The sequence below is a fragment of the Sorghum bicolor genome, chromosome 2, assembly GCF_000003195.3.
Source record: "Sorghum bicolor cultivar BTx623 chromosome 2, Sorghum_bicolor_NCBIv3, whole genome shotgun sequence".
Taxonomy (NCBI): domain Eukaryota; kingdom Viridiplantae; phylum Streptophyta; class Magnoliopsida; order Poales; family Poaceae; genus Sorghum; species Sorghum bicolor.
Window position 1 is genome coordinate 62326261 of NC_012871.2, and position 23727 is coordinate 62349987.

At 39.2% G+C, this 23727-nt stretch overlaps 4 protein-coding genes across 5 annotated transcripts; 2 read left to right on the plus strand and 2 right to left on the minus strand.

Moving 5' to 3' along the window:
- LOC8063732 (protein DETOXIFICATION 27) lies at positions 1174 to 6813 on the plus strand. The gene is made up of 7 exons (XM_002460325.2): positions 1174 to 1679; positions 4652 to 5280; positions 5380 to 5436; positions 5535 to 5773; positions 5915 to 6033; positions 6116 to 6202; positions 6357 to 6813. The coding sequence occupies exons 1-7, from the start codon at positions 1398 to 1400 to the stop codon at positions 6402 to 6404; spliced, it is 1461 nt and encodes a 486-aa protein (XP_002460370.1). The 5' UTR covers positions 1174 to 1397; the 3' UTR covers positions 6405 to 6813.
- Positions 7166 to 7831, minus strand: LOC8083254 (auxin-responsive protein SAUR71). The gene has a single exon (XM_002462473.2). It carries the CDS (start codon positions 7702 to 7704, stop codon positions 7342 to 7344), a length of 363 nt encoding a protein of 120 aa, XP_002462518.1. The 5' UTR covers positions 7705 to 7831; the 3' UTR covers positions 7166 to 7341.
- LOC110433135 (coatomer subunit zeta-2) lies at positions 11330 to 15313 on the minus strand. 2 transcript variants are annotated; one of them, XM_021454826.1, is made up of 7 exons: positions 15154 to 15313; positions 14933 to 14976; positions 13348 to 13507; positions 12575 to 12722; positions 12416 to 12493; positions 11780 to 11864; positions 11330 to 11700 (listed from the first exon to the last, which is right to left on the minus strand). In XM_021454826.1, exons 2-7 carry the CDS (start codon positions 14948 to 14950, stop codon positions 11641 to 11643), a joined length of 549 nt encoding a protein of 182 aa, XP_021310501.1. In that variant the 5' UTR covers positions 14951 to 14976; positions 15154 to 15313; the 3' UTR covers positions 11330 to 11640. The 2 variants fall into 2 exon arrangements, with proteins under 2 accessions (XP_021310501.1, XP_021310500.1); XM_021454825.1 differs by having other exon boundaries at positions 15109 to 15311.
- Positions 16412 to 19837, plus strand: LOC8063733 (protein DETOXIFICATION 27). The gene is made up of 8 exons (XM_021452484.1): positions 16412 to 16794; positions 17601 to 18142; positions 18358 to 18444; positions 18568 to 18624; positions 18720 to 18958; positions 19117 to 19235; positions 19312 to 19398; positions 19536 to 19837. The coding sequence occupies exons 1-8, from the start codon at positions 16525 to 16527 to the stop codon at positions 19581 to 19583; spliced, it is 1449 nt and encodes a 482-aa protein (XP_021308159.1). The 5' UTR covers positions 16412 to 16524; the 3' UTR covers positions 19584 to 19837.

A 23727-nucleotide genomic window follows, 5' to 3' on the forward strand; every position in this document is an offset into this window, starting at 1 on the left:
TTATTATTTAACTATAGACTAACGAGACTCAAAAGATTCGTCTCATATATATTTAGTGCTTCATGCATGTACCACAAGATTTGATGTGACGAGAAATTTTGAAAAGTTTTTGAATTCTGGAGTGATCTTATTTTCTTTTCGTTGGGGTCTGTGGGTGACCTGCCACCAGAGCACGTCGGCGTCCAACCTGGGCTGGGGCTGAAGAAGATAGGGTACGACATCACACGCTGTCGTGTTTTGTTTTGGCGTGGACGGACTCAGATCACCAGGGACATTCATGTTCCGGCGGGCTGATCTGATGAACACTACGGAGAGGTACTCGTAGGCTGGTTCTGTGGAAGAAGATGCGCGTCCAAATCTTTGAAGAGACAGAGAGGGGATAAACATACGACTATACGAGTGGATCTGAAAGAGAAGCAGTGATAAAGACAAAACTAGGGATAAAAAAACGAGTGGATGAACAGGATAGACATGTCAGTTTTTTCTCCAGGTGACCGTACAAAAATCACACTAAACTATATGCAATTGTATTATATTTATTTAATAATTTATGAAAATGCTATCATATTTAATTATATTAATGTCTTATTGTATTGATCGTTTTAGAAATTGTTGTAGCTAAATTTATCTATGATTAATCTCATTAGTATCGTAGAAGAAACAAAATGATATATATAAAGATTGGGACCTCCTATACTTCAGGTGCCTGAAATTAGGCTTGCACAGCTCTCTGATCAACGACACTTAGCCTTGTTTAATTCCAATTTTTTTAAAATAAGCATTGAAGCATTTTCGTTTGTATGTGACAAATATTGTCTAATCATAAACTAACTAGGTTCAAAAAATTTATCTCACAAATTACAGGTAAACTGTATAATTAGTTTTTATTTTCGTCTATATTTAATGCTTCATGCATGTGTTCAGATATTCGATGTGATAGAGAATCTTAAAAAGTTTTAGGTTTTGGTGAGGAACTAAACAAGGCCTTAGAACGGGTCGACAGAATCTTGAAGCAATAAGCTTGTTCGCTTGAGTTTATTAACTGAATCTATCAGTCATTCATCGGTGTATTTCTCTCACAACAAATCAGCTAACATGTGCCTGAATAGATCAAAAAATTTAGGCAACTGACAAATAGGAAAAGTGATAAAGATTTTATTTATGTTTGACCATGATTGCATTTATGCATTAAACAGCTCTTAAACAGTCAAATATACAATTCATACTATAAGCTATTTGTGTGTGATTTTTCTTTTTTAAAAACTTACAAACAATAATAACCTGTCGTATGTACATGCCCTTTGGTTACACGCATGTCACGGCGTCACGCCGTCGCCTAGGTAGCTGGGCGCTGGCTGCTTCAAATCAATTGCGTCCAGAAGACTCGCCGATCGAGCATGGAGAGTCAGAGCGATGTCCCGCTCCTCCCGACGCTCCCGCGGCCGCCGCCGGAGAAGAGGGGAGGAGGCAAGATCCAGTTCCAGGGACGCCTGGGGAGGGAGGTGTGGGAGGAGTCCAAGAAGCTGGGGGCAGTCGTCGGCCCGGCCGTCTTCATGAACCTGGTCTTCTCCTCCATGAACCTCGTCAGCCAGTCCTTCGCCGGCCACCTCGGCGACCTCGACCTCGCCGCCTTCTCCATCGCCAACACCGTAGTAGACGGCTTCAACTTCGCCATGCTGGTACGTGCATACAGACGCTTCTCTTGCTGCTTAACTATCATGTCTGCTCTCTTGGGGTAAATGATGCGTTTTTCTTTGAAACATTGGTAAAATGATGTGTGAGATCCAAATCTATCCACCATTGACCTCCACTCGTCCAGTAGTTCAGTATCCAGTGAAGGCATCGGCTTCTCGTGGCAGAGAGTGTGCCATATAATTTTTTTTAGTAAAATACAATGGCGGCCCTTTAACTTGTCAGCCTGTGCCACTTTGGTCCATAAACTTGCAAAGCCGAAAAAGTGACTCCTAAACTTGTCGGCCTGTGCCACTTTGGTCCATGAACTTGCAAACGCAAGACAGTGGCCCCTGAACTTGTCGGCCTGTGCCACTTTGATCCATAAACGTGTAAAGACTCTTTCAACGCGTCAACAAATATTTATTTATTTCATAACTAATTATTAATGAAATGCTAAATTCATGAAATGTTTTGTGTAGCCTCTTCATGTGTACTCTGTCTAGGAAAAATATGAAACCTAGAAAACGAATAATTTTTGTTAGTTTTAAAATTATCTCTTTTAATTAATAAATACAACGAATTAATATATTGTTTGATATATTTGATGCTACGAATAAAAATATATCAATTTCGTAAATTAAAAAAGAAGTGTTGGCATCATCGCTGACGTCAGCACCATAAACGGTGCCATGCATGGCCTACCAGAGGCAGCCACGTGGCAGAACAGTGCCATGCAGCCGGTGTTATTTTCATATTTGCATGTCATGGACTAAAGTGGCACACGTTGACAAGTTCAGGGGGCACTTTTTCGCGTTTGCAAGTTCATGGACCAAAGTGGCACATCCTGACAAGTTTAGGGGCCTCTTTTTCGAGTTTGCAAGTTCATAGACCAAAATGACACAGGGCAACAAGTTAAAGGACCGCCGGTGTATTTTACTCTATTTTTTTTACATCGTGGCCTAGAAAGGAGAACTGTACATATATACATTTTTTTTGCGAGACTGTACATATATACATTTGACTCACTATTCCATAGGATTCAGAGTATTATTTATCGTCATCGACGACGCAGTTCTGCAAACACCCTGTAGTTTCTGCAAGTAGGATGCATTTTATGGTTGCACGTTAAAAACGTAGGAGCCAGTAGAAAAAGAAAGAAAAACAGGAATAGTCGAACATCTTGGCCATTGAATTCCAATAGTGTATTGAAAGATGCAAAAAATACACCACCCATTATTTATATTCCGTAATATTCCCTTTGCGGTAAAAAAATTTCACATTTAACTTTGCACGGTCTTCAATAGAAACCTTTTTATCACTAATTTACTATTATTAGTTGGAGGCGCCTACAAAGTCTTCATGCACGTCAATCCTCACTATACTTGCTAAAAAAACATAGAAATTCTCATAAAAATTGGATATCTGCACATCAATTCAGTAGACTCTAATCACCATGATACCTGTTTCAAAAAAAAAAAAAAAACCACATCTGCCATTGCGACAAACAAGATATAGTAACACAACATATCTATATAAAAGTACTCACCTCTGCCATTATGAAACATAATCTAAATAACCATGTAAATTACATATTCAATTGTTATGATAAATAATAAAAAAAAACTCTTTAATTTGCATCTAAATTGCATGCTTATGCTATTTTAAAAAATTGAACTAAAATATCCCCTCAAATCTAAGTCTAAATTACTAGACAGTATGAATTGTTTTAAATAAACATAAATCATAGTATATATGTTTCAAATTATCCACTTCCACCATTATTAAATACTCTATATCCATTCCAAAATATAAGACATTTTGGGCCATTTTATATTTATAGGTTTTGCTATGTACTTAGATATACACGATGGTGCATTTTTTCAATCTCCTAAATTAGATGTTAAGGAAAAAAAGAGATGTCGTAGAGATGCTCTAAGGTTATGCTCATGCAGGAGTATGAGCATTTTAAATCCTTCAAATTTATGAGACTTTAGAAGTACTTAATTTTTATTATAATTGTACACATAGCTTATTCCCTCCGTCCCAAGAGCACATGACATTTTTATTTTTAGACATCTTGTTTGATTGATCATCTTATTATTTTTATAAATATTATTTATTTTTTTATGATTTATTTAATCATTATAGATACGTTGGCTTATTAATAAGAACATGCCTAAAAGTCAAAACGTCGTCTATTTTTAGATGGAGCGACAACATGTTTTCAAACTAGATATTAAGGCCTTGTTTAGTACATCCCGAAATTCAAAAAAATTTCAAGATTTCCCATCATATTGAATCTTACGGCATATGCATGGAGCAAGCATTAAATATAGATAAAAATAACAAAATTATACAATTTGCCTGCGCGAGACGAATCTTTTGAGTCTAGTTACTAGTTAGTATATAGTTGGATAATAATTAACAAATACAAACGAAAGCAATGTGCTACAGTGTCAAAATCCAAAAAGTTTTTGAATTTAGTTTATCCCAAAATTCAAAAACTTTTCAAGATTTCTCATCACATCGAGTCTTGCGTCACATGTATGGAGCATTAAATATAGATAAAAAAGTAACTAATTGCACACTGTAATTTGTGAGATGAATCTTTCGAGTCTATTAGTTTACGATTAGACAATAATTGTGACATACGAACGAAAGTGCTACAATGTCAAAATTTTAAAAAAAATTGGATCTAAACAAGACCATTTTTTTTAGATTTTGACACTGTATATTTTTATTTGTATTTGACAATTATTGTCTAACCATAAATAAGATTCATCTTGCAAATTACAAACAAACTGTGTAATTAATTATTTTTTATCTATATTTAATACTCCATGTGCCGTAAAATTCGATGTGATAATAATCATGAAAAGTTTTTGGATTTTGAAACGAAGTAAAGAAGGCCTAAGTTAAAGATTCCACTACGTACACAACTGTACAAGTGATCCCACTAACTGCAGTGCTCTGTCAGCTTGGCATGGCGAGTGCAACGGAGACGCTGTGCGGCCAGGCGTACGGGGCAAAGCAGTACCACATGCTGGGCATCTACCTGCAGCGCTCGTGGCTCGTTCTCCTGGCCTTCGCCGTCCTGCTCGCTCCGGTCTACGTCTTCAGCGGGCAGCTGCTCGCCGCGTTCGGCCAGCCCGCCGAGCTCGCGCGCGCGGCGGGCTCGGTCAGCGTGTACTTCCTGCCGTCGCACTTCATGTACGCCATTCACCTGCCGGTCATGACGTTCCTGCAGTGCCAGCGCAAGAACTGGGTGCCCACGGTCGCCACGGCGGCGGTCTTCGCCGTGCACGTCGCCGCCACCTGGCTACTGGTGAATTGTCTCGGGCTCGGCGTCTTTGGTGTGGCCATGGCGTTCAACATTTCCTGGGCGGTCCTGGCGGCGCTGCTGCTCTCGTACGCCCTCGGCGGCGGGTGCCCGGAGACGTGGAGTGGGTTCTCGACGTCGGCGTTCGTGGACTTGAAGGAGTTTGTTATGTTGTCTGCGTCGTCGGGTGTCATGGTGTGCTTGGAGAATTGGTACTACCGGATATTGATTTTCCTCACTGCTTACATGAAGAGTGCAGAGCTAGCTGTGGATGCACTGTCTATCTGGTAGGTTCGACAATCCTTTTATTTACCCAGAAATCTCAAATCGGTTGATCTCACAGAGTGCATTTGACTGTTTCTTCATCTTTTCCTTCGCTTGAACAGTATGAGTTTGACCGGATGGGAGATGATGATTCATATGGGATTCTTAGAAGGCACTGGGTAAGCAACTAAATGACATATATAACTGCAATACTATCTAACAGCACTTCTTGCAAAGAGTTAAATTAAACACGGTTCCTTCCTTATCGTGTACAAAGTGTGAGAGTAGCCAATGAACTCGGGGCCGCCAATGCACATGGTGCAAGATTTGCGACAATCGTGTCAACAGCAATGTCCTTTCTGATCAGCCTCTTCGCTAGTTTACTGGCACTGATTTTCCACAACAAGCTGGCCATGATCTTCTCATCAAGTGAGGCTGTGATAGATGCAGTGGATAACATTTCCGTTCTGCTGGCCCTCACCATCCTTCTGAATGGGATCCAACCTGTGCTCTCTGGTATGCACTCCGAAATACTAAGACATATATAATCATGGTGGTGTAACACATGATTTAGAGTGATTTATTTAGGGTCTTCCCTTGGCATTAATTTTCCTTAGGAAGATTACCATAATTTCTTGATTCTTGTTACATTTGCAGGAGTTGCTATTGGTTCAGGGTGGCAAGCTCTAGTTGCTTATGTGAATGTTGGAAGTTACTACTTTATTGGTGTTCCTCTTGGTGTTCTGCTAGGATGGCGTTTCAACTATGGCGTCCCTGTATGCATCTGTACAAGTATACAAATATTGAACAACATGGGTTTTATGTGTTCTATACTTACTTAATCTGCAATTTGTGTAGGGCATCTGGGCCGGGATGATCAGTGGCACAACAATGCAGACACTAATTCTGGCAGTGATCACCCTTCGATGCGATTGGAATAAGGAGGTTCTGTTTTTTTTCTTCTCTTTAATTATTGCCATAAACCCATTTCGCACTACATGATTGATCTTGGTTCTTGGGTTTCGGACGACTCCCTGGCCTGGCCATTTATCACTTCTCAGGGGTTTGCCACATGTGCTAAAGTATTTCGGTTTTGCAGGCACTGAAAGCTGGTAACAGAGTGCGGCAATGGAGTAGCACCAAGTGAGCTTGGAGCCTTTATGCCATGACACAGAAGTAACCACATTTATTCGCTGAAGTCTATCTTACTTCCAATGGTCACGCCAACCCTGTAAGGCGTAGGTAATTTTAGTGTAAGGTGTACGTAGGTAATTTTAGTTTGTACTATGCCAAAATTTTCTAATTGAAAATTGACATTCCAGAGCTTCCTAAAGTTTAGATAATAGACGTATCTTAAATTTATGGGGTGAGAAATAGAAATAGATTCAATTGATCCCCATGTGCATTGTTTCTGCTCTGAACTTATACCACGCTCTTTGGCTCGCTCACCAGCAGCAGTGTGGCACATGGGGATACTCTGCTTGTGAGATATACAAGTATGTTACATATTCATCTTACGAGATCCGTGACTAAATTGTAATTACTGAATGGATTTCAATTCCAAGGATCGAAATGGGCTTAGGAGGTATAAAGCTAAATGTTGTCTAAAGTTTAGTCAACCTCATAAAGATCACAAAAAATAAGTTTAAGTGTTCTAAAATTTGTCCTTAATTTTAAACTAGAGATCCAAGTAGATCCTAAGAGAATTCTAATTACAAAATACTTGAGGCGTGTTCAAGTTGATGCACCGAGAAGCGGGAATGGGACATTGGGGCATTTTTGTGACGAAAAAAGTTTGAAAATGAAGTTCTCTCCAAGACTTTGTTACAACAATAGAACATTATATAGAAGTACAAATATATGTAAAAAACTCTATTAAACAACACTTACGCGCCCTATCACATGTCTTCATCTCTTCTTCCTATAATAACCAAATCAAACTTGCGGTAGACTTACGTCGCATTAATTAGCATACCCGTCCAAGTCCAACTAGCTAGAATACGTGAAGCCGATGTAACCAAAAATAATGAAGAATCTAGCTATGTCGTTTCTCCCAGCAACTAATTAACCTCGTACATGCAGATTTATGTACTAGCAACCTTGTACTTGCGTGCCATGTTAACCACATGGTGAAAGCGTTCCGCGTCACAGGGGACCTTGAGCACCCCTTGCTGCCCGTACCCAAACTGTTGCTCGGCCATCTCCAGCAACGCCGCCATGCAGGGCTCCTTGAGGTCTCTCACGCGCACCAGGACCCTCGTCTCCGAGCCTGCACCTTGGTCGTCGTCGTCGCCGCCGCCGCCGCCGCCGCGAACCAGCAATAGGGGGAGGTACCCTTTCGGGACGACGATCCTCTGCTTGTCATCGTCGTCACGAAGAATAGCACCGGGCACGCAGCTCGCCAAGGCCTTGGCGGTGGCGGTGGCCTTTCTTGTCCAAGCGGCCATTGTTGTTTCTTGTGATACGTAGTGCTGTGGGATTTGCAAGGTGGATACTGGATAGGCTATATCTATATGGCGCCGGCCTGTTTCTTAATTATATACGATGACTTGATGCTCAAACTCGATGATGAACAAGAGATGCAGCGCAATGCAGGGGTTTTTATACAGGAGTGCTGGTGGTGGAGGTTCAAAGCCGATTAGGACCTTTTCCACAGTTCAGTCGAAAAACGTGACTTGTGTGATTGGGCGTAGTGACACTGATCTGTACGTACGTGCTAGGTTCGTACGTAATGTATATTGACGAGTCAAGGTCTGTGTTATATATTTTCTGTCCCTGTCAACCGCCATTAATCAAATTCAGTAATAAAAGGCTCCTATTTATTGTACTCCTGATCTGTCAGGGCGAGAGTTTCATTCGAGTTTTATAGGTACTTCACCCCGAAAACCAAAAAGTTTTTAAGATTCCTCGTCATATCGAATCTTGTAGCACATGCATGAAACATTAAATATAGACGAAAACAAAAACTAATTACACACTGTAAATCACGAGACGAATCTTTTGATTCTAGTTAGTCTATGATTGGATAATATTTGTCACAAACAAACGAACGTGCTACAATACCGAAAACTTTTCACTTTTCGCAACTAAACAAGGCCCTAGATAAGTCATAGAATTAAATAAAACATTGAAGAAGGTTGTTTCATCTCTATTTTATTGCATTCTATTTAACTTGATTTTTTTTAAAACGATGCTACAAACCACTAAGAATAGCATGTGGTCCTATTTGGCATGGCTCTAAACGACTTTGGCTCCTTTCTATAGTGTGTGAAGGAATCGGAGCTGGTGAAACTAAAAATAATTGTTTCACCGACTCCGAGTTCATTTTGAGAGTGACAAAATTAGTTCCTCGCTATGGTGCACACAGGAGTCAGAGCCGAAGGTATTGGAGCATTATCAAACAGGACCTAAAGGGCAGTTCCAACCAAGAAACTAAGATAGTTTCAATGGCTATTAAGTAGGTTGTCACCTAAACAAAATAGTAATGTAACATTAAAATTAAGAAAGAGAAAATTATGCGATAGGTGGATGATAAGAGAGAGAAGATAGGTGATTGGACAAAAAAAACTATTTTGAAGAAACCCTCCATTGAAATTATGATTCATTTGTATAGTGTTTATATGACTTAGTAAGTGTGGAAACTATTCATAGTTTCAAGGTTGAGACTGCCCTAAAAGAACACAATTTTCACCTTTTAGGAGTCAAATAGTTCTAATTTGGCAAAAGAAATATATTACTCCCTCCGTCCTAGGTTGTAAGATGTTTTATCATTTCTAGATACACTTCTTTTACTATATATATCTAGACATAGTGTATACTTTTGAACAAAGGGAGTAAAAAGTACTAATATTATTTATGATACCAAATAAATATTGTTAATTTGGTTAAATTTAACAAAGTTTGGTTCGGTATCTATTTTCAAATGGAGGTAGTAATGAAAATTATGATTTATTTTTTCATGAAGGTTATTTGTGTTTAGACTCAGTACATATGGGCTATAGCAATAACTGATAGTCATTCAAGGGAGTAAGCATCTCCACCAATTGAGGATAACAAATTCCCTATATGTAGCTAGAGGGGTTTGAGAAAACAGAATTTTGAAATATAGGAGAACTTAGCATACTAAAAGAAGAAAGGGGAACAAGGAAAAATATTAGGTCCTATTTGGATCCTTTGGACTAACAACTAGTTGGCTAAACTTTTCTTTTTAGAACACTCATTGGCTAAACTTTAGCCCTTGAGGATCCAAGAAGGTAGGTGGGCTAAAGTTTAGTCAATGTCCCTAACTTGTTAGATCACTAGTCCATAGAACCTAACTATGAGGGGTTAACAACTAGTTCTAATCTATAGAATCCAACAATTAGTTTGGGATCCAAATAAGTATGGACCCGACAATTAGTTCAAGATCCAAACAGGTATGGAATAACAACTAGTTAGTTAATTTTTAGCTAGTTATTTTTTAGTCATGGCTAACAATTAGTCTTAGTCCGTCTAAACAAGGCCTTGCTCCCCTTTATTTGAGGAATTGAGGGAAGGTTTTAAGGGATTGACAAAAAAAAAGGAAAAAAGGATCGAGAAAGAGGACCCAGAGTAGTTCTTTCACTTTTATTTCTCTATGACAGTTTTTTTTATGCAATCTACGACAGTTTTTAGAGAAGAGAATTGTTTTTTTTCAATCCGATAGAGTTGTTCTAGAGGACATTGTCCTGTTGTACGAGTGACTACCAATTGAGGTTAAAAATTAAACACTCCAAATCTCCAATAGTCTGCTGGTCTGATACGTCTGCATGAGTTTATTGTAGAGCAAGGAACCTCAACAATCTGTATTCTATTTTTGTTTTTGATTTTAAAAAAGCTGGCGTCTAAGGTCAAGCAGGCCTTCTGCCGTGTCGTTGGTTTGATTTGATCGACGTGTACTTGCGTGTACGGCGACCGAACAACATGTTGTGTAGCTGTCACTGAAGAGACGCGCTGCCTACTAGTGATTGAGTACTGTATGTTCATTTGTTTTGTCATGGCTTATCAGTGCGTCTTGTTAGACTTATCAGGCGAATCTGCCAGCCATTCAGTCGTGTTTTTTTTATAATAAATCAGTCAACAGTACTTTCTGCCATCACAATAAAGCAGTGTTTTCCTATATACAAACTTTATTTTGTCTTCTCCAAAAAAAATGATGTAATAGGTTAAGGCCTTGTTTAGATGCACCAAAAAACCCAAAACTTTACAAGATTTCTCATCACATCGAATCTTGCAACACATGCATGTAATATTAAATATAGATAAAAAAGATAACTAATTACACAGTTTACCCGTAAATCACAATACAAATCTTTTAAGCCTAGTTACTCCATAATTGGACAATGTTTGTCAAATAAAAACGAAAATACTACAGTATCAAAATCCAAAAAGTTTTTGCATCTAAACAAGGCCTAACTTCGCCAACATATATATCACAAAAGTAATGTTGAAATGTCTAGCATATCTCGTGTTAACACTTGAGAGAAACTTTTGAGTCCTTATCCACCGTAAAGATATAGCAAAAATAATGTTTTGTAAACCACAATATATAAATGTCGAAACTATAATTTTGTTCTTTAAAAAAAATCAAATTGTATGGGGGTGTTTTTTATTTATTTTGCGTTGGATAGAATAGAATGGTCAATCTTGTTTCATTTCTACTCTCTGCTGCATTCTAAATTATATTCTAGATACATATTGCCTTTACTATTTATAGATATAAATATATCTATGTACATAATAAAAACTATGTATATAGGAAAGTTAAAATGTCTTACAATTAAAATAGACAGAGTATAAAACAAACGAGGGATTTTACACACTACAGGTTCTTCCTAGTGGAACGTTCGGCCGTGGGGCCATCCAGTAAGCAGAACCTCGGTACAAGATCGAGCCAACTTGGGGAACTGACTTGATGTAGGGCTAAATCTAAAAGAAAACTAATACTAAAATGAGGATTGTTTTGATTCGATTAGGAGGAAGAGCAAAGCCTCCATTCCTTTTCAATGGCAGAGGATCCAATCTTCCTCTTTATCTGGAGGGAGAATCATTTGATAGATAATGCTGAACCTTTTTCCATGGTTTGATAGTTGAGATGATTTTTTTTGTGTATAATGAAAATTATATTACACCCAATTACAACTCTTTATTTATGTTTTATCTGAAATATGACAGCTACAAAATCACTGGTTCAAAAAAATTAAATCATAGAGCATTGCATGCGACCAACTCTCGGTACAACTAGGCTACTGTCAAGGCAGCACTTTACACTATGAATAACGACTACACAGGCCCTCAACATTCAGTAGCCCAACCTTTAACACACATATAGGTCATATAATACGTCATCAAGTATTGCTGATTGTTCATTTCAGTAGAGATCTTGCAAGGTGCTCCCTAGCTGTGGCTAGCGCCTGAGATATCGTCTGCACAGATCAGGTCACAGCAATCATGAGACATATGCAACATGTTAAGTAATCTGATAGGGTGTTTAAAGTAAATTACCTGCTCAGAAAAGGGCACAGAACCATCAACAGCATTGGTTGCGACCTTCCCAGCAATGGTATTTGCATCTGTTTCCAGGATGATTCTGCAAAAGTACATAAAACTCAAATTGTTTCAGTACATTCTCAAAAAATAACTAAGTTTGTGGCTGGGTAACTACTAAGTGCAACTTCTACTCCATGGAGCAATCTGTAACACGGAATTAAAAGTAATCATGCTTTTTTTCCAAACTCCACAGGGTAGCTACTATAGTATGTTTACATCAAGAATATAGCAAATATTATCAATGACAACCATTTTAATTCCATCATGATTGCACTTCTCGTGGAAATCTATCATAATTACGCCAAAGAATAAGCAAATGTCACAGACGATCATATATGTGCGCACTGGAAGAGGCATTTCAAATAGCTTTCTTCTCCATGTGTTAAGTAATATGATAATTCATAAAAACAGATGCCATAAACCAGGCAGCAGTGAGACCATGCCAGAATCTGTTTTTAATGCAGTTACATGGAAGGTAAAAAAGTAATGCAGAGCTAATAGGAATAGCAAAGTCACAGAACCATCTAACATAGCACAGCCACACATTTGAAATAGCACAATGTAGAACATAGCTCAGGTCAAGATTGTTACCCCCCATCTACGATTTCATCAATGCAGAGAAGTATTAAATCCAAGTTCTCAAGCGCAGTCCGCTTCTCAACATCACCCCTAAAGCACAGTAAGCAGCACGTCAAAACAACGACATACAAAGGCAACTGCAACATACAGAAATAACAGAAAATAGACAACCTTAGTAGAAGACCAACAGAATCAGAAAAACCATGTAGTACACTTGCTAAGATTAGTTCATTCTCATCATCTCCAGCGGTGACAAAAAAGTGAAGATCATGTACAAACTTGTAGACGACAATATAACCATCAAACAATGTTATCTCAGCTGCAAAGAACAAAAAATATGCATCAGGTAGAATTTACATCTGGACAGTAGATACCCCCTGGTGCCCAAGTATATCAAAGGAGAATCAAACAAATTCAACCTATTCATCAACCTAGTGCGCGAAGTTTGATTCAATAAGTACGTGTAAAGGTGCATGGACAACAAAAGCTGCCTCAGGCCCTCAATGCAATTGATAACATGGTTACCAACAATATGATAGCATGTATTTATGCCGCGCACACTGCCTACCTATTGTTCAAATTCAGTAAAGTGATTGGATAGCCCAAACCAGTAAAGTGATTGAGTAATTGTTAAATCAAATACAAGAAAATTTGGAAGGGATTGAAAGTGCAACTGTAGTTAATTGAACACTAGAGGACCTAACAACTAGTGTGAAACAGAGTACATGAAACTAAGTGAGCATAACTTAGGACTGGTCAGGCATTTGCATGATTACAATTGATGACAAAGATTAGTGAATACATAATATTAGAAATTTTTGGGGGCAAAATCTACACCAAGTTGTTGAAAAACTTGAAATTGGTAAAATCAACAACATATCGTAAGATTTTAACGATGATAGTGATGCTTGATTCTGCATGGAATAACAAAGAATGAAAAATACCTTCTGCCCGTGCATTGGTCTTCAGAGTTTTAGTAAAAACAGATTTTTCATAGGCTAACTTTGATGCATTAGTCGGCCAATCATCTGAGAAATACTTTACAGCAACACGCTTTCCTTCAGAATCCAGAAGCAAAATGTTCTTCACAGAAGGGCAAGATTCCTGTGAAACAGACAAATCACTGAACTAGCTACCTGATAAGACTAAGTCATCCAGGACAACTGATAGCATAAGTTTCACAAAAATGGAGTTGATGTTTAGAAAAGGGAAAGGATAAAGAATTCCAATAATTATATGCAAGTGGAAGAAATAAAGGATCAGGGCAACTTACAGCATAAGTTTCACAATAAATGCAATTGATGTTCAGAAAAGGAAAATGGTAAAGAATCCCAATAATTTATGTAAGTGGAAGAAATAACACCAATGTCAGGACTATGCTCTCTTGCAGACTAACAAAATAAAGGCATGTTTGGACATAGTTTTTCAGAAATTGTTATCATAAAATTGTGGCCTTAAAAGCCAAAGAGATAAAAAAAAAGTGGTTTAGGGGGAAAAAGGTCATGAGTGGAGTCCCCAAAACTCCAAAAAGACTACATTTTTTACAAAGACAGTGTTTTAGGAACAAGGTTTGTTGTATCCAAACACCACAGCAGATTTTGAAAACCAAAGTATTTTGCAAAATTGTAGTATTTCTCCAGTACTCCAAACATATTTTGCATTCAAAGAGAACCTAAGCTCTGATTTTACCCCCAGTCCCCCACAACTGAGCAGCTATTCTAACAAATTAAAGACTTGGTTCCAGTTTCAAGTTCTAATGAGTAAATGTCATGACAAATGAACCGAGACAAGTTACTACCCTGCCCTATCATAGGGAGTGCCAAGACAGTGCAGAACAGAGAATTCAATAAAGAAACATCATATACTATACTAACATATATATAACCTTTGATTTCCTTACTAAATGGTACCACTCTTTCGGTGCAAACAATATAGTAATAAACTACTCATATGCCATAACATTGTTAAAAACTTTGCATTGCAGGTTGATGGTACTTTTAAAGAAAATCCTCAAATGGCAATGTTTTTAGAAGGCACTGACATCCGATTCACACTATCTAGGTAAGTCATGATTACGCGACAATCAAATAACTTAACTGGATTACTACGGCATTCAAAATAATAAATTTCAAGGTCCCTGGGCAAAGGTGCAGATCCTGTGCTAGAAAAGTTCACTACTACAACTCCTATATCTGAAGCTTCTATTCTCATGTTCTTCATTTATTTTCCATTAACACAGAACTGAATTCACATTTCTATTTGAGAAAATAGTAATGATCCAGTTTGGGGGGGGTTCCCAAATAAATTCAGTTACAGCTAACCGATCAGATCTAAAATAGGTATCAGCTTAAATTCCACATCGCCCACCCGTCCGTACATAAAAAATATAATTCTCAGTAAAAGCAGAAACAACAGGCATGTACATTGCCTGCAAATGCAACTCTCAGGCAAAGCAATAATCGCAAAACAAAAAAAAAAATGGGTAGTTCAAAACAATAACAGAAAGTAGAAGACGAATCTTCTTCGCACCTTGGAGAAATCCGCCATGGTGTATCGCCGTTCCCTATTCCACCCTTCACACAAGAGGAAGATAGTAAGATCATCAGCTAAGGCTCACGATGAGCAGCGGAGCACCATGCAGCAGGCAGATCCGCAACGAAACGGACTTATAGAACACAAAGGCCGTGTGGATCTCCACTCCATACCGTATCCTAATCAATAGAAGATGGGCGCGGATCTCCACTCCTTACCGGCAAGAGGGAACGAGAGGAAGAGGAGAGAGGGAGAGTCGCTCCTCAGCCGCGGCAGAAGGTAGCTGGATCTGGATCGGGGGCGGGAGGAAAGGCTCGGAACAGAGAGTCGGGTTACTGCCCCTATTTTTTATTTGATACTCCTCCTACTATTTTCTCGGTGTCCAAAATTTACTTTTATTTCAACAGTACCGTCCAAATTAAAGTCTCCAAATCCAAACTAGCAAACAATAACATATGAGACCTATTGATTATTGAGTTAAATCTTTCTTCCTCATATCCTTCACACATAGGCAAGGACGTAAAGAAGATAAGAGGTCTCAGCACATCGGGGCAGCGCCCGTGTGACGGGAAAGGAGCCGCACTGGAGTTGTGCACCGGAAGATCCACCCAGCAGTGGAGGGAGGGAGTGGAGAGAGGGAGCACGGTAGTAGACATCGACGTTGGAGGGAGGTAGGCGAGGCTGTGTTTGTACGGTGTGGGGAGGTAATGACCACACCATATAGGATGGGGGCTGAGTTGTTGGGCCAATAAGAATGGGTCTGCAAAGGAGATTTGGATACCCACCCCAAATTGAGGGCTCTAATAGAGACCCTGTTAAAGTGTTGTTTTTAGTTTGACCACTCATATTTAACTATGGGGATTCAAGTAAGGGCCATGTTGGAGTTGCTATTAGCTAGTAGATAGTATAAGGTCACATCGCCCCAGCTATGCTTCAGGCAGGGGCAGGCCATTTAGGCCTTGTTTAGTTCATCCAAAAATCAAAAACTTTTTAAGATTTTTCATCACATCGAATCTTGCGACATATACATGAAACATTAAATATAGATGAAAACAAAAACTAATTACACAGTTTGCCTTTAAATCGCGAGACGAATCTTTAAAGCCTAGTTATTTTATAATTGAACAATATTTGTCAAATAAGGCCTTGTTTAGTTCCAAAAAATTTTGCAAAATAGGAATAGTAACACTTTCGTTTGTATTTGATAAATATTGTCCAATTATAGACTAACTAGGCTCAAAAGATTTGTCTCATCAATTCCGAACAAACTGTGCAATTAGTTTTTATTTTATCTATATTTAATACTCCATGCATACGTCTAAAGATTCGATGTGATGGGGAATCTGAAAAATTTTGCAAAATTTTTGAGAAACTAAACAAGGCCTAAAAACAAAAGTGTGTCAAAATCCAAAAAAAATAGACCTAAACAAGGCCTTATTAAACAAATGATTTTGTAGTGGCTATCATTGCTTGTGCGTGCTCTTGCATCCGGTCTATTCTTTTTGTGAGGGAACCATCCGGTCTATTCTGATTTTCCGATCCAGCAGGTTGTCTGGATCACTGCTCTACTACAGTGCCATTTGTGAAGCATGGAGGAGAATCGGAGCGATATCCCGCTCATCTCCGGCTCCGAGCTGCCGGACAGGAGGGGAGGAGGCAAGATCTCCGAGCTTGCGAAGGAGGTATGGGGAGAGTCCAAGAAGCTGTGGGTGGTCGCCGGCCCGGCCGCGTTCACGAGGCTGACATTCTATGGCATGACCGTGGTCAGCCAGGCCTTTGCCGGGCACATCGGTGACCTCGAGCTCGCCGCCTTCTCCATAGCCACCACCGTCATTTCTGGTCTCAGCTTTGGCTTCTTTGTAAGTACACTTCTTATCTGCTATCCAATTTTGATTCGTTTACACAAAGTTGAGTTTAAATCGAGCTGAATAAAGAAAGTTGGGGAGGAATGGGGCTTGCCGGTATAATATTTTTTTTTTCGACCAGATGAATAACTCACCCGTATTTCATTAAGAGGAATGGAGTTTTAAAAACAACACAGCGTGCCTGACAGGCAGCGGCGAGTAGCCACTTAAAACCAGGCACGAACAGGAAAGCAAAGAAGGAACTGAAAAAACAAAGAGTAACGATTACAGAGCAGCACTCAGATGCGACCAGCGCGCAAGAGCCTCTCCAAGCGGTAGAAACCCAGCGGAGACCCAATAGCTATATAGTGGATGATTTCGGATAGTTTTCTCGGAAATGATTAGAAAACGGCTGAATTTTGTGGCAGTAATTAATAGGCCTAGTTTAGATCTATTTTTTTTAGATTTTGATACTGTAACACTTTCATCTATATTGGGTAGTTATTGTCCAACTATGGACTAACTATAGACTCAAAAGATTTGTCTCGTCAATTACAGACAAACTATGCAATTAGTTATTATTTATCTATATTTAAGGTTTCATATATGTGCCGTAAAATTTGATGTGATGGGAAATTTTGAAAAGTTTTTGGATTTTGTTTGTAACTAAACAAGGCCGAGCTAACTTCAGCTCAGCTTAGCTGTCACCTCAGGTAACAAATTAAATTTGATGCATCAGAAAGGTGCTGTACTTTTTTGCAACTGTTTTTCATGTATAGATACAAATCGACATAGGGAAAACAGATACATTTCGCATGCAGGTTGGCATGGCGAGTGCAATGGAGACGCTGTGCGGCCAAGCCTACGGTGCAAAGCAGTACCACATGATGGGCATCTACCTGCAGCGCTCGTGGCTCATCCTCCTCAGCTTCGCCGTGCTTCTTACTCCGACCTACATCTTCAGCGAGCAGCTGCTCACCGCGCTGGGCCAGCCCGCCGAGCTGTCGCGCCAGGCGGGCTTGGTCAGCCTGTACATGCTCCCGCTGCACTTCGTCTACGCCATCGTCCTGCCGCTCAACAAGTTCCTGCAGTGCCAGCGCAAGAACTGGGTCGCCGCGGTCACCACGGCCGCGGCGTTCCCCGTTCACGTCGTCGCCACCTGGCTGCTGGTGCGTTGCTTCCGGCTCGGGGTCTTTGGAGCAGCGATGGCGCTCACCCTGTCCTGGGCACTCGCCACGGTGGGTCTCCTCTCGTATGCCTTGGGCGGCGGGTGCCCGGAGACGTGGAGGGGATTCTCAGCTTCTGCCTTCGTGGACTTGAAGGACTTCATCAAGTTGTCCGCGGCGTCTGGTGTCATGCTCTGGTATGTGCACCCTGTTTCGTGGATGATGCCCACGTTTTACTTACCTTACTTATGGATGATGTCCACATTTTACTTAGCTTATTACATGCATCCCTCATGACTACGTACATGTACATGAAGTGGAGGAAGATCATCCAGCTTCAAAAACGAAAAAAGTTACTTGCACAAAAAGCTCTATATCATCTTTGTATGGCATTTTTGCTTCTGTTTTTCAGCTTGGAGAATTGGTACTACCGGATCTTGGTTTTCCTGACGGGCTATGTGAAGAACGCTGAACTGGCTGTCGATGCACTGTCCATCTGGTAGAACCACCATTTCCGGGATTCTTTTTTACCGTACAGGAAATCTCACATTGGAAAATAAGCCAAGGAATATAATCTCATGAAGTCACACTATTCTATTTTTTCTTTCTCCTTAATGAACAGTATAAGTTATGCTGGATGGGAGATGATGATTCATTTGGGATTCTTAGCAGGCACTGGGTAAGCAACCAAACTGAGTAATTATTCTTCTACTACTTACTCTTTAGTAGTATTGTCCAGAAAGACATAACAGAGTGTCCTCCTAATGTTGCAAGGGTGAGGGTGGCTAATGAGCTCGGTGCAGCCAACGGAGCACGAGCGAGATTTGCGACAATTGTGTCGATGACGACATCATTTCTGATCAGCCTATTCATTAGTTTGCTCATCCTGATTTTCCATGACAAACTCGGAATGATCTTCTCGTCGAGTCAGGCTGTGATTGATGCAGTAGACAACATTTCCTTTCTGCTGGCCCTCACCATCCTCCTCAACGGAATCCAACCTGTGCTCTCTGGTATGCCTGTCCTCTAAAATGCCATATATGTTGATGTTGTAACCTTGTAACGCAATATGTTGGTGGCTAATTTCTCCACTACTAGGTCTGCTCATTGTCAAATTTCTTTTCCTGGACAAATAAAACAATAGTGACATCTTTGGTTACTGTAATCGCAGGAGTTGCTGTTGGCTCAGGGTGGCAGGCATTGGTTGCTTATGTCAACATTGGGAGCTATTACTTGATTGGTGTTCCTTTCGGTTTTCTGCTAGGATGGGGCTTGCATTATGGGGTTCAAGTATAAGTCGTCATAATGCACTTCTAGCTTGACATTTATATGCATTCCGTAGTTACTTAGCTTGTTGTTTTTGTAGGGAATTTGGGTCGGAATGATCGTTGGCACAATGGTGCAAACTCTAATACTGGCATATATCACTCTACGGTGTGATTGGAATGAAGAGGTTCGATATTATTCATATAACATTGAGCTACAAAATCTCTTTCCTTTTTGCAAAATGAAAATCATAGCTGATTCCATGCTTTTTGTCGGTTTTCTAGACTATATATGACACACGTATTGAGTTCTCTTTTTTTTCAGGCATTGAAAGCTAGTACCCGAATGCGGAGATGGAGCAACTCCAAGTGAGTTTTAGCCTTCATCCATATGTGGAAGGAGCAGCAAGAAGTGCGGACATAGCTATAAGAGTATCTTTAAAGTATTTCTTAGCTGACACTCTAAATCATTATCTAGAGAGCTATTAAATAAAAATCACTCCATGTGTATCTTTCCACCCTCTGACAGTTTTTCTATCTTATGTGTATTTTAGAGAGTTAGATCCAACTTTTCATCTTTGGCTAGTGAAAAACTGAAATAAAGGATGACAATATTTAGAGATCCAATTAAAGAAAGTTGTTTGGCTATCAATAAGTAAGGATACAAATAGGCTCCTGAAGTTGCTCTATGATTGTAGATATAATCAAAGGGGTTCTCAGGACCTAGTCATGTCAGCTAGATTACCATAAACATCAAGAGAATCAAAACCTGCATTGCTGAATTCTACATTTTCTAGGTTCTGTTGTCGTCTACTCCTTTCGTCAATAAATAACTGCCATTTTTTGTTTTTGTGTCGCAAGTTTGGCTAGATTTATTAAAAATACGAGAACGACAGTTATCTAGGATGGAGGGAGTATAGGATAGTCCATGAATGTCAGTTTCAGTCTTTGTTCAGTCTCACAACATGGCACCTATCAGACAATGCGACGAACGAATGATCCAATTGATCACAGCTATGCAGTATGGTGAGTCGACATACTTGCTTAGCCTAGGTGGCTGCCTCTCATGAAACTGAAGCATCATAACCTCTCGATCCACCCGGCCCCACCACGCGCCGCCTTTCACTCTCACACTCCCCTTCCCGCTCTGAGTTCTTGCCTTCTCCCACTCTCTAGGAGCCAGCAAAGCAAGAAAAGGAAGGAGCAGCAGCAGCAGCAAAGATCCACCATTGAGCTCACCATTTCGCGAAGGACAACCAGCACTTGCTGCTGCTAGGGATTGAGGGGAGGAGATCCCTCTCCCTTCATGTGCTCACTGGAGCTGCCTAAAGCCATAATTAAATAGATTGACAGGTTCAGAAAACACTGTCTGTGGAGAGGGTCGGACATCAATGGAAGAACACTTCCAAAGGCTGCTTGGGAAATGGTAACTAAGCCAAAAAGTGAAGGAGGACTTGGAGTAATCAACATCGAAATCCAAAACAGGGCACTACTCCTGAAGAATTTGGATAAGTTCTACAACAAGAAAGATATTCCCTGGGTAAACTTGGTATGGGAAAAGCAATACAAAAATGGAAAGTTACCTGACCATACAAGAAAAGGCTCTTTCTGGTGGAGAGACATCCTAAAACTAGTAAACCAGTTCAAAGAAATGACTAAGATTCAGTTAAAAGATGGAAACTCTTGTCTGTTTTGGAAAGATGACTGGTACAATGGAAATCTGAAGACTCAGTGCCCTGAAGGCTTTTCTTTTGCCAAAAATGGATCCATTTCGGTAAACAAGGCACATAACTCAGAATCAATCTTTGATCTGTTCAATCTCCCATTATCAGAAGCTGCTTATAATAAAGTCCTAAACATCCAGCAAACATTACAAGCAATGGTTTTAAACGATGAATCGGATGTCTGGACCCTAAACAGGGGAGCCAAATTCTCTTCAGCCGCAGCCTACAAGAGGTTAATTGGACATCATGACACTGATCAAGTTTACAAGTGGGTATGGAGAAGTTCATGCCAACCAAAGCACAAAGTCTTTGCATGGCTGCTCCTAAAGGACAGATTGAGCACGAGAAACATCTTAAGAAGAAAAAGCATGAATCTGGATAACTACAACTGTGAATGCTACAACACGAATGTCGAAGAAACAGTAGAACACTTATTTCTGCATTGTCCCTTTGCCCAAGCTTGTTGGGGTATTCTACAACTGGAAGTTTCACCTTCGGCAGGGATATTTGAGAACTTCAATATGTTCAAGATCCAGTTAAACTCAAGATTCTTCATGGAAGCAATCGTACTAATCAGTTGGATCATTTGGCTAGCCAGAAATGAACTGGTATTCAATGCATACAGAGTGCAACTGACGGACTGTAAAAGTCATTTCCTGAAAGAGGCTAGGCTTCTAAAATTCAGAATCAAGGAAGGATTATCACTCATTTTGATCAATGGACTCAAGCCTTACAAATAAGCTAGTTTTTGATCTTAGTTTGATCTTTTTTGTTTCTTAAGGTAGTTGTTTGATCTTCTTTCAAAAGTTTTTGTACATAACTGTATTCTTTTTTCTTTAATATATCTTTGCTGTAGGGGCCAAGGCCCCTCCAGTCTCTTTTCAAAAAAAAAAGGTTAAGAACGGATTTGGAGCAACCCCCAACATGTCCATGTCTCTTCATACACATGTCAAAGCATACCATGTAACGCACAAGTATTTCCTTTTACTGATCCATGTGATGCATCATATAGGAGAGGAAGTGGTTGAGGAGACCCCAAACGTCGACGTGAACCCCAAACCCAAGTGTGCGACATCATCCTCTGAGATTCTTTTGTATTTAAATGGGGAAAAATTCATTACATCTCTCAACTTTTATAAAAGTTTGTTTTTTCCTCCCTAAACCTTGAAACCGGGTAAACCACCTCTTTGAACTTTTAAAACCATTCGTTTTACCACCCTAACCGGTTATAAGCGGTTTTCAAAGATGGTTTTATGTTTTTCTTTTTATTTATTTTGGCAGAATCTTTGAAAAATCATAGTAAATTATAGAAAAATTATAAAATAAAAAATCTATTTTTTTAATTTCATATAAGTAGATCTACACAATAAATATATAATATGGTATGTTTTACTACATTTTTTTGCTATAGTTTAACTGTAGTTTCTATGGTCTAATTGTGTTGAAATTTTGATGGTAGACTAACTATTGTATATTTAAAATATAGTAAAAGTTTTATACTTGGATCATGTATAATTTAGTTATAGATTTAGAAATACTTTCTAATAAACATACTGCTAAATAAATCTATAAACTAAATCACGCTACATATCAAAATAATTACAGCAGACCCAAGGATCGAATTTGGAGCATTAACATTTCAAAAACACGTTACGATTCAGGGAGTTGAGAAGGCAATGGAGAGGAAAAACCACACGGGGGAGAACAAGAAACAACGCCACAAAGAAGAGCAAGAAATTTTCAAGGAAGAAATGGTAGAGAGATAAAATACAGATCTAGAACTGGGGAACATGCACGGTGGGAGAAGAAGAGCCGGCGCGGAGTATAAAAACTCGTTCGGATATGGATTTTGTGCACATATCCGATCCGTTAAACAATTTGTGTTCAACTCAGTCCCGTAATCCCGTTAAAGCAAGAGCTGCAGCACAAATCTGAGAGCACGATCTAACGTACATAAATTTGACAAATACAACATAAAAAAACTGAAGATGGATAAATAGCAAAATTATTAAAATTAGATAGTCAGCTAGCGAATGTCCTGGATTCACTGTACGATAATAGTTAGCTAGCTAATACTTTATTATCTAATTTGGTTAGATAGTGAGACAGTTGCTATCTAAAGTTCCAGCTAACAACTATAGTCTATTGTATCTATATATGTTTGGATTCAAAAGAGATAATTGTTAGTAAGTAGTTACTATTTATAGAAAACCAAACAGGACCAGCTAACTATTACTCCCTCTGTCTTTAAATATTTGTTGGTTTTGCTTCTCGAGAAATAACTTTGACTAAATATATATTAAAAAATTAATATTTATGGTACATAATTAGGATTATTGCAAAGGTATTTGAATCTAGTCTTTTTAATAAATTTATTTGATATAAATATTACGTCAAATTTATTGTACGTACAACAACGGCGACAGTTATTTAGAAACGGGGTGAGTACCAATGGCGACAAGTTGGGAAGCAAGGGTGGGTCTCACTGTTAGGTGTTATTAGCAGTTTTTATTCAGCTAGTGGGACAGTTACTATTTGAGCATTTAGCTAACAATTATCTAACCTTTTATCTATACCTGTTTAGATCTAAAACAAATAATTGTTAGCAGATAGTTGCTATATATATAGGAAACCAAACGGGCCTTAGTTGTATTCCGATTACGGCCTTGTTTAGTTCACTCCAAAAAGCAAAAAGTTTTCAAGATTCCCCGTCACATCGAATCTTACGGCACATGCATGAAGCATTAAATATAAATGAAAACAAAAACTAATTGCACAGTTTAGCTGGAAATC

Bases quoted from the DNA above. Each gene is read 5' to 3' on its own strand.
- LOC8063732 (XM_002460325.2), top strand. From the start codon at position 1,398: ATGGAGAGTCAGAGCGATGTCCCGCTCCTCCCGACGCTCCCGCGGCCG. The intron at 5,437-5,534 runs GTAAGCAACTAA...TCGTGTACAAAG, and splicing joins GGATTCTTAGAAGGCACTGG to TGTGAGAGTAGCCAATGAAC. The intron at 5,774-5,914 runs GTATGCACTCCG...TTACATTTGCAG, and splicing joins GATCCAACCTGTGCTCTCTG to GAGTTGCTATTGGTTCAGGG.
- LOC8063733 (XM_021452484.1), top strand. From the start codon at position 16,525: ATGGAGGAGAATCGGAGCGATATCCCGCTCATCTCCGGCTCCGAGCTG. The intron at 18,625-18,719 runs GTAAGCAACCAA...TAATGTTGCAAG, and splicing joins GGATTCTTAGCAGGCACTGG to GGTGAGGGTGGCTAATGAGC. The intron at 18,959-19,116 runs GTATGCCTGTCC...CTGTAATCGCAG, and splicing joins AATCCAACCTGTGCTCTCTG to GAGTTGCTGTTGGCTCAGGG.
- LOC8083254 (XM_002462473.2), bottom strand. From the start codon at position 7,704: ATGGCCGCTTGGACAAGAAAGGCCACCGCCACCGCCAAGGCCTTGGCG.
- LOC110433135 (XM_021454826.1), bottom strand. The intron at 11,865-12,415 runs GTAACAATCTTG...GTACTTTTGCAG, and splicing joins GATGAAATCGTAGATGGGGG to AATCATCCTGGAAACAGATG. The intron at 11,701-11,779 runs GTAATTTACTTT...TGATCTGTGCAG, and splicing joins CTGTGCCCTTTTCTGAGCAG to ACGATATCTCAGGCGCTAGC.